General features: G+C 37.4%; 1 protein-coding gene across 1 annotated transcript in view; it reads left to right on the top strand.

Annotated features, from left to right (window-relative positions):
- The first annotated feature begins 19 nt into the window (after window positions 1-19).
- The window catches only part of IFT88 (intraflagellar transport 88), a 55,511-nt gene continuing 45,216 nt past the window's right edge, over window positions 20-10,314 (top strand). Inside the window, exons 1-8 of the mRNA XM_009327780.1 lie at window positions 20-101; window positions 876-969; window positions 1,992-2,054; window positions 2,792-2,848; window positions 4,572-4,625; window positions 6,561-6,624; window positions 6,701-6,770; window positions 7,787-7,877. Of these exons, the coding sequence (XP_009326055.1) occupies window positions 880-969; window positions 1,992-2,054; window positions 2,792-2,848; window positions 4,572-4,625; window positions 6,561-6,624; window positions 6,701-6,770; window positions 7,787-7,877 (489 nt within the window). The 5' untranslated portion in view covers window positions 20-101; window positions 876-879. The remainder of the gene's footprint in view (window positions 102-875; window positions 970-1,991; window positions 2,055-2,791; window positions 2,849-4,571; window positions 4,626-6,560; window positions 6,625-6,700; window positions 6,771-7,786; window positions 7,878-10,314) is intronic.

Raw genomic sequence — 10,314 nt, 5'->3', positions numbered from 1 at the left:
TCGGGCCGTGGTGGCACCGCGTACGGCTTAGAGGAGGCCCCAGCCAAGTGGGAAGCAGCGGGGGACATCCTCCTTCTGGAGAGGAACCGTCCCTCAGCGGGGTGTGCAGCGCTTCGTCCTGGCTAAGGCTTACCTGGCAAAGTGCATGTATTTCGTATTATAGTTGAAATCAAATGTTATCTTAAGATTTTTATGAAAATAGGTAGCCAGGCAAAGAGAGACCTCCTTAGTGTCCTCAGCGAGGGAAGGACCACAAGGTGAATGCAGCTGTATTAGACACAAGTATTTGTGAAGAAAGACATTGGAACCCAGGCATCTTTAATTCTAATTTTTAAAAACTGCTTGAGTTGAAATGGCAAGATTATATGAAGAGTATTGCATATAGAGAATAGCTGTGGCTGTACTGATGTAAGGACACAGGTGAAGGAAGGAAGACTTGAAGCTAGAAGAGATATCTTTCATTAGACTGACTACTGTGGTTTGGCCTAATAAAAAAAGGCAAACTTTAGAATATGAGAGAATTATCTTAAATGTGAATTATCTGAGAATGTAAAGCTACCATTCTAAAAGTAGTACAGTTATTTGTTATGATCATTTACTTTTAACAATAAATATCTTTAAAACAATTTTCATGACAGTGGTATAAATACCTAACAAAATCTAATTCTATGAAATGGTGCAATTTAATATTGTTTATAGGTGAACCCTAGCTTTTATGACTAATCATAGCTTATTTTTAATTTCAAAGGCAGCAATTAAAAAGTGAAATTGGAGCTCTTTTGAACTTGTAAACCTTATTGCTATTTATATTTTACATTTTTAAAGATATATATAAAATCACTGAGATAATATTTGGCACGTTAAATGTTTCACAGAAAAATGATGCAAAATGTGCATCTGGCTCCTGAGGATGATGAAGATGATCTTTATTCTGGCTACAATGATTATAATCCCACATTTGACACAGAGGTAAAAATATTTGCTGTTTCCCACCTTTCCCATACATAGTATTTTAACTTCTAAGTACAAGATAAAAACATGGGTACAGTAATGCGCAAGTATACTACTGCTTTGAAGTGAAATTTTCTTTATTTAGCAAGAAATATATAGAGTTTCACCAGGATCTTTTTGAATAGGGGTTTTTTGTTATAGTTTTCTATTCCAACAAAATACTTGTATGCATCTCATAGCAGATCTAATATGCTTTAATGGTTAGAATTTATGAAGTATAAAATCCTAGTTATTTGAAGGCCATATTTGCATTCAGGCACATTCAATGTGGTGTTTCCCAGACAGTGTGCAGCAGCAAGTTTTCTGACAAAAGAGGCTACTTACTGGTCAATAGGACATTGATCTCTTACTGCTGCAGCTGAAGGAGATAACAGTAGAGTGGAGTCCTGCAGGTCTCTGTGCAATCGGTAGAGCATCTGGGATGACTTACAGTAACCCTGCAGACCACTTTCTGGTAACTGCTGGTGTAGTGGAATTGGAACAACAGGGGGGTCATTTGGTCCAAACCCACTACCCTGCTCAAAGCAGGGCCAGTGTTGCAAGACCTGGCATCTTGTGTGAAATCCCAATGCCAAATTTATGGGAGTTGCAGCGTGACCTCAGAGACATGAGATACCTTAATGTATTGGCATGACAGGCATTAATGTTAAAATTTAGAAGTAGTGCTAGTAGTAAGCTTTTGGACAGAAATAAGATTTCATGTTATATTTTATTGCTAAACCTCTGCTTCCTCAGTGTGTTTTTATTTTTCAGAGAATAATGACTTTTTACATTTCCTAATCTAAAATACCAAAAACGATTGACCAAATAATATAATCATTATTTATTGTCAGTAAAACCTGTCATTCAGTTATCTTCAAGTGAAGTATTTTTGGAAGAACTGTTTTTTTTACCTATCTGCTTTCAGTAGTCATAAGGTTCTGGAATTGTGGCTTTGGGTGCTGTGGTTTTAAAAGGGTTGATTATTTTATCTTTTCTAGGATTTAGAAAATGATGTAGCTTTTCAACAGGCAGCAAGAACAAGTCATGGTAGAAGACCCCCTGTAAGTACCTTTTAAAATATATTGCAATAGTGTAGACTTTCTCTAGAGCCCTAGCTCTAATTTTGGCACTGGTACAAACTTATCTTGGGAATCTCTTATCTTTTTTTGCCTACAACTAATATGAAGATACAGACTTTAGTTATTTATATGAAAAGTAAGTAAAAAATTAGCAGAGCACAACTTCCATTAAGTTCTGGAGTTAAGCTAGAGCAAACAAGGAACTTCAGTTCGAAATGTGTATTCTTGTTTGATCAAATGAGATAAAACCGTGTTAAAGAGCAAAATGATACATTCTGAAAGGACTTCGTTTAATATTCTACACATAGAATACTTGCTCTATGTAAGTATTATAAGGTTGAGATACATACTAGACAGTGGGATTTAGAAAACTGTGTGTTATTGTTCTGATCTTTTTTTTTCTCCATATAATTTACTTTATATTTAGTTTTGAAAACTGATATGATTAAGTCACAGCTAAAGGAAAGTAAGAAAATTAAAGTTGGCACCTGCACTTTAGAAGTACGTACTATATGTCTAAAGAAGAGCTGGAACTGTCTAATGTTACTTCTTTGCCAGAATAATCCGGTTCTACAATGAGAATCCTTTCTATAACAATTGAAGCATTATTTCTATGAATTCACTATAGAAACTATATAGAAAGACTGATAATTAACACACATGGTTGTTAATTGGTGCGGGTTGGTTTGTTTGGTTGGTTTTGGTTTTTTCCAACCCAGGTGACAGCCAAAATTCCTGGTACATCAGCTTCAAGACCTTTAGCTACTGGATTTGGGGTATGTTTTTGTTCTGTTGTATTCTTAATGAAAGTGAGGTATTTACCAAAAAATAAACTCGCCATTTAATCCGTTGCACAAAGTGAGCTCTTTTTATCTAAGTATTTCCTTCCAGTGAACTACATGTTATTCATTAATTTTAATTAATGAATTTAACAACTCCACACTTGGTCAAGGCATGGATACTGATTTTTTTTCTTTTTTCTTCCCCCCCCCCCAAACCATATAGCAAACCAACTTCTGTACTGCATAAGGCAGTAGATTCCGAGATATTAACCTGATTTTCTTGCAGGGGGAACTGGATGGATTGTTATTTGGGCTTGGGAAAGTTTTCTGAAAGTTAAGGTGAAATTAAGTCTTAAAAAATATGGGCTTTCAAATCACCTCTAGTTTAATCAGAAAAAGTTGGTTATATTCTTTGGTATACTTAACCTATTGTAACTCTTAAATAATTAATGCTTTAACCTGGTTTGCTATGGAAACAGAAGTTAGACACTAGTGATATATCCACTGTCCCCTTATCCCAATAGATTTTCAACCTGTTAGCTTGTCTCAGTCAAATTTGAAAAGACGATGCTCTTAGATATAAAGTTCCTGTAAGTTTTATGACAAATAAAGAAGGGAGATCACATTGCTTTAGATCTCTTATGCAAATTAGCTGGGTAACAATTTCAAGAACACCTAAATTCTATTATAAGTCATTGAAATTCAACCTTTACTCTGAACCTTCTGTTACCTGCTCTGGATATATTTGTTTTGAGACTGCTTTTTCTTAGCAGTTGTATTTGCAGATGTTTAGTGTAGTACCATGCTGTGACTGGAAAAGCTATCTTCTTAAAGGAATGCACCAAAAGGCCCTTCCTAAGGATAATAGACTGAAATGTTTATCTGCATTAGTAGATAAACCTCCAAAGCATTGTCCAGTCCACAGTACTACCTGTTTCACTCTGCAGATTTGCTCCTCCTACACTAGAGTCCTTGTTAATGTAGATTCAGCCTTAGCAGAAAAAATGAAAAACAGTCATAATGTGTGATGGATAGTGGGTAAAACAGTAAAACATAGGCCTCTGAGTGGGAATTAGGGGAATACTTTTTCATGGCCTGAAACCCTTTATTTTTGTATGTTTGTATTGTATGTAGCAACCTTTAGCACTTACTAATAAATATTTCACATTTATTTCTTTACATTTTTTAACACTGCTACAGAAGGACAGTATGCAGCATGTCAGCTAATGGAAAGATATCCATTGGCAATTTCAAAGTATATCTGTATTTGTTGTAAAATAAATCTTCATGAAAGTATGACTTAAAATCTGCCCCTATATTAATATCTCATCAGCTGTACTCAGAATCTTACTGAAGTATTTTGTGTAAATTACTTGTTCAATTTAAAGGTAGTAATTTAAATAATTTAATAATGGAAAGTACTGCTGCCTCAGATACATTTCAGTGTAATTTTTTTTTAAAAGGTCTGATGGAAATATCCAAATACATAAAAAACAATATTGTGAATTTGTGCTAACTGAAGTGTTCAACATCTTTAAGTCTGCCAGGCACTGGCAGTATATTGCATATGAATAACATAAATGGGAATTTTGGTATGAACTTATGTGAGAGTTAGATCAACTCTTAAAACTCAGTGTTGAGAAGACTCTACATAAGCCTTTACAGGCTTCTAGTGCTTTGTGAATTCTAGTTTCAAACAATTTACTTATTTTTGTAGTCAAAAGCAACTTTAACTTCATCTATGGGAAGACCAATGACAGGGGCTATACAGGTAAAAGTTTCAATATTTACATTTTATATTGATTTGGAACAATGAAGTTTTCTGATAAGTGTTTGAGTTTGATACAAGTATTTAACAGTTCATTGAAATAATACAAATTATTACACAGTTTTAATTTGTCCTTTTTTGAAAATGCTTCTGTCAGAAAGCATGAGGGTTGTGATGAGTATTTTATTGGAGCACAGGATTGGAAGCAATACCAGTGTAATGCTTTTTAACACTTACTGACATGCAATGAATAATTCTTCTTTGAAATAGGAGAGAGGTAGATTCTGGTTTTCATGTTTTCCTTATATACTTATGCTCTAATAAGAATCTGCTGCAATTTACCAATGACTTTCTCACCACCACCTTTAAGTATATTGACTTAATTTTAAATATATCTATAGCTACTATATTCTTTTGTGTCAGCCCAGACTGGGAACAGGAATTATCAGGGAGCATCAAGAGTAGGGCTGCTCCCTAAGGGAGGCAAGCTAGGAGCCCAGAGGGAAATTGCATGGCCAGCAGTGCAGGGGCCTCACCAGCCAGGACCCAGTCCCACAATACCTGAGCAAGGCAAGTAGGATCAACCCAGAAATGGTGGCCACGTCCAACCAAAAGTCCAGAACATAAGGCAATATCACGGTGATGAGGCAGGTCCAAGGTCAAGCCAATAAGTCAATGCATAGGCCAAGGTTAGAACCAATGATCACTGGCCAGGTCCATAGTGACAAGGCAAGGCTAAGATCAACCTAGGAGGTCAGTCCACAGGGTTGAAATCTAGATCAAGGGACTCAGTAGCCAGGCATAGCTGCGCCTGATGTGGAAACCAGTAGTCCTGCAACAAAGCTCAGGCAGGGGCTGAGGGACCAGGGTTAAGCTTAAATAAAGCTGCTGGACCCGTGGGTAGGGTGTGTTGCTGGAGGCCCCAGGTGGGTCTGGTCAGGGCCATTAAGGTTTATTAGTTTTCCTGTATATAAGGTTTCCTGTCAGTGTCCTGACAGGAAAGTTTAATAAGCTGGTATGGTGTGGGGTCAAACATTCTTGTGCTGGGATGCATTGTCTGGTAGTAAGTTACAAATACAAAAAAATTGTAGTTCGTTTGTGCCTCTCTTGGTTTAGATAAAGCAAAACATTCTGATCCATAATATCATAGGATTCTCTTTATTGTCAATAAAAATTAAAAAAGCAACTGAGTTCTAAAACAGTGTGACAGTAAGCTAGAGTACATTACAGATCTCAAGACCAACAATTCTTAAGAATTTTCTAAAAATGAAAGATGTTTGAAATTAAGTATTCTGAATACATACAAAATTTACACAAAGAAATAAGTGTTCCTTTGTGTCAGTTACTGTTTCCCGATAGTGTTTGCTCCTCTACTTTGTAGACAGTTATAGAATCATAGAATACCAGGTTGGAAGGGACCTCAAGGACCATCTGGTCCAACCTTTCTTGGCAAAAGCACGGTCTAGACAAGATGGCCCAGCACCCTGTCCAGCTGAATCTTAAAAGTGTCCAATGTTGGGGAATCCACCACTTCCCTGGGGTGATTATTCCAGTGGCTGATTGTTCTCATTGTGAAAAATTTTCCTCCTGTGTCCAGTCGGAATCTTCCCAGGAGTAGCTTGTACCCATTACCCCATGTCTTTTCCATGTGACTCCTTGTAAAAAGGGAGTCTCCATCTTCTTTGTAGCCACCCTTTAAATACTGGAACATGGTGGTAAGGTCTTCCCTAAGCCTTCTTTTCTCAAGGCTGAACAAACCCATATTATATGATGTATAATATTTGAGAAATAAAAACATTTTTAAAAATACTCAGTTTGCTGAGGTGGTAACAACTGATTTTTGTATTTAAAGGTTTTGTAATATGTAACTGATGTCTGTACTGTCCACAATCTATTTTTTAGGAAGATTATTTTAATATGTCTTCCGTTTTATTTAAGGATGGGGTTGCTCGACCAATGACAGCAGTGCATGCTGCAGGTTACACTAAGGCAGTCATGAGAGGTACGGTTTGTAGAAATCACCAGCTGCCAGAGGGAGATGTTATTTTACAATTTTCAGTACTCTGTTAATTTTGCAGGTTCTTCATTTGATCCTCTTGGTCAAGCAAGAGGTCCTGCTCCACCTCTGGAAATGAAAAATTCAGACAGGTTTGTTCAGTTTTGCATTAATTTATTTCAAAGCATTAATAGCAACAAAAAACCAACCATGAGTAGAGTTTAAAAACATCCAGGCAGTTACGAAACCTTGAGGTGCCAAACTCTTAACTTTGTGGAATAATGCCACAAACATTTATGCATGTGGTTAGCTGATTGGCCAGAGCAGTTGCACTGACTTTCAGGAATGTCTGATTTCAGTGTTTCTGGTTCTGACTGTAGCTTAGCAGCCTGGACGTAGTTGTTGCCACACAAATGCTGTGATGCTTATATAGAATTGTGGAGGATTATGGAAGAGTGTGTGACAGGCAAGAAACACCATGATTCATGCAGCTCTCTGGGAAGAACTTGGGGGAATTTTGCCTGCTGTTTCTCTCTGTTCACTCTGACCTTAGCACTTGAGGAAAAAATGAGGTTGTGAAAGTTTTGCAGGCTGGTGTGAATGTTGGGGAGTTCACTGAGAACAAATGATTGAGCTTTTCAATACAAAAGTTGTATTCCTCAAATATAGCTACGTAGGAATAGGGAATCCTACTGAAATGTTTGGTTATTTAACTGAGAAAAAAATATAGATGAATAACAACTTTTTATTAAAATCTGCATTTGCAAGCTATACTTTAAAGTTATCTATGCAAATAAAGGTTCAATTAATTGCTCTTAATACAATATTTCATTTCACTTGGTGTTTGATTTGAAAGTTTTACCAGCCCATCTGTTTGTTCTGTCATTACTTCTCCTGAACAAATTGGGTCCATGAAATTTGCATGTCTGTCTTCTATCTATAGGAGGATTTATGTATTCTTAGGTCTCTGTTCTCAAATTAAAAGTGTGAATGTGATATATTTAGAGGATCTTCTCTGGGCATAGTTTCACATTATATTTTCTTTGATGGGAAAACCAGCTATTTGTGATGTGATACATCATTATGTTGTTTTATTGAGATTATCCTGTGTAAAAACTCAGTGTTTGCAGTTACGTTACTAGTGTTAATTCTTTTATTGTTATTTTAGTTCAGAAGAGAAGATTAGGCAGTTGGAAAAAAAAGTGAATGAACTGGTTGAAGAAAGCTGCATTGCCAACAGCTGTGGAGACTTGAAATTGGTAATTTTTCTGGATTTCACTTCACTTGCTATTATGTGAAGAACAGTTTGTATAGATGTTTCAAACTCACTTGGGTTCAAACATTTCAAATTATTAAAATCTTAATTCTAACTTTGCTACGACTCTTCTAATCCAGTGATGTTTTGTATTGCCAAAAAAAAAGGTAGGAGCTGTATTTCTTGTGTATATATTTGTTAAGATTTCAGTGTTACAAAAATGCTCTTTCCTATATCTCCATTGGCCTCTTCAAATGGGTCTGATCAATTAGTCATACTGGCACAGATTTGCCCAGTCTAACCCATGGACTCTGTGGGAGTGGGTGACCTTTCTTCAATACCAGGCTTGTAATTGGCATCTTTGCAGCATTTCATCCTCAGATGTGTAAGGATCTTGTCTGACTGACCTTCTATTTCCTTGACGTTGCTTGGGCTTTTGGGATAATGTAATTTTCATCCAGGACTGGTGCTCAGCACCAGGGTCAATCTCACTTAAGCCACCTCCACAGTACCCTTTCATGTCAGGGGCTGTTTGGTGCTATAGCATATGGTAGACACTAATATTGCTTTTGTTGCACCATAAGAGGTCAGCATCAAGATGAACTATTTCATCTTCTTTCAGTCCTTCAGACAAGGGGACCTGCCAAGCTAAGCAAACCCTAAAGTGCAAACACCAGTATCCTTCATAGGACAGTGGCAATAAAGCACATTAACCTTGGGTTCCAGTGTGTCAAAATAGCCTCTAACTCTTCCTCTTAGGACCAGGCTTATGTTTTATTCCATGTGCTTTGGACTGGCCAGTTCCAGCTCCTGAACTACTGGAGGCAGAGCGGGCTCAACTGTTAGAATTAATGAGATACATTGGGTTCTTAGGGATGTAGACTTCCTTTGTGCTCATCCGTTGCCTCCTCAAGTTGATGGCATCTGATCCATAAGGGGAAAAAATTACCTAGAGCTATGAGAGATGATGTTTCTTGCTCAGTCATCTGAGCTGCAAAATTTTTTTAGTCTAGGAGTGTATTCTGAGGAGGTATTGTTAGAGTGCAAGAATGGGTAAAGCATCTTTCCTGATCTGCTTAATACTGTCCAATACAGATCCTAGGCTAGATGGCCTTTGGTTTGATCAAATTCCTGTGTTTTGGAGACTAAGAGCTCCAAAATTCGTTACAAAGATTGCAAATGGTCTGTAATGGTCTGAGCCTTGCTACAAATCAGGAAAATGGCATCATTTGTCCATTGTACACAATGTCTATATTGGTGAATCAATCAATAGGTTTGTGGATTGGTTACTGGCACGGTTTTGGCCCAGGCTACCTAGCATTTTTCTAAACAGTTCCTAGATATAGCTGAAGGTTACTATGGATAAGGAACTGTTTCCAGTAGGCAGTTTGAATGTATTTGATCTGTTGTAGAGGGTACTAGAGCAATGTTGTGCCAGTTAGTAGTGGCTGAATAACAGGCTCTAGCCCATTTGATTTACATCTAGTATAGATGTAATTAGTGAGTTCAAGCTGTTTGGACAAGTTAGCACTTTTAATAAATGTTGTCTTTTTTTCTGACACAAAGGAATATTTATCCACGCTCTGATTCAGACAATTTCAAATATCTCTTTAGGTCTTGTAAAACATGGTGGGTACAGCATCATTTAATCTTACTCAGCTGTCTTAATGTATGGGTAGTCTTAGCTGCAGTTTGGATCTGTTAAGAAACATGCAGTCCATCTTTCGATAGATCATCTTTGTTCAGAAGTCTTTGTCTTTGCATTGAGATCTGGAATTCATTCAGCTCTCCGGAGCTATGCTGGACCCAGCGGTAGTGAGGGCTTTCTTATCTTGAAGGGACTTTATATTGTCTGGTGCTCTCCACACACAGTGAAGGCCTCCTTAGCTATTTTATGCAAGGTGATATTGTGTGCCTGTGTGATGCTTCTTATCAGGCTGCACATGTTATCCTTACAATCTTATCTATATTTGGTGGGTTTCTTAAGTAGTAATCCTTTATTTACACGTTTCAGGCCTCCTATAGTGATATATTCCATGTTACAGTGGCAGGAGCTGCCTTTTGTTTGTAGAGAAATATCCAGTATTTCATTAAGAAGCATACTTGGTTCGAGGTTTTCTCCTTTCTTTAAAACAGCAGTTTACCTTTGGAATCATAGAATCATAGAATAGTTTGAGTTGGAAGGGACATTTAAAGGTCATCTAGTCCAAATCCCTTGCCGTGGGCAGGGACATCTTCAACTAGATCAGGTTGCTCAGAGCCCCGTCCAACCTGACCTTGAATGTTGCCAGGGATGGTGCATCCACCACCTCTCTGGGCAACCTGTGCCAGTCTCTCACCACCCTCAGCGTAAAAAATTTCTTCCTTCTATCTAGTCTAAATCTAACCCCCTTTAGTTTAAAGCCATTCCCCCTTGTCCTGTCGCAACAGGCCCTGCCAAA

The sequence above is a fragment of the Pygoscelis adeliae genome, unplaced genomic scaffold (genome assembly GCF_000699105.1).
Source record: "Pygoscelis adeliae isolate BGI_AS28 unplaced genomic scaffold, ASM69910v1 Scaffold14, whole genome shotgun sequence".
Taxonomy (NCBI): domain Eukaryota; kingdom Metazoa; phylum Chordata; class Aves; order Sphenisciformes; family Spheniscidae; genus Pygoscelis; species Pygoscelis adeliae.
Note: the sequence above shows the minus strand (reverse complement) of the source record. Positions and strands in the feature narration are given on the sequence as shown.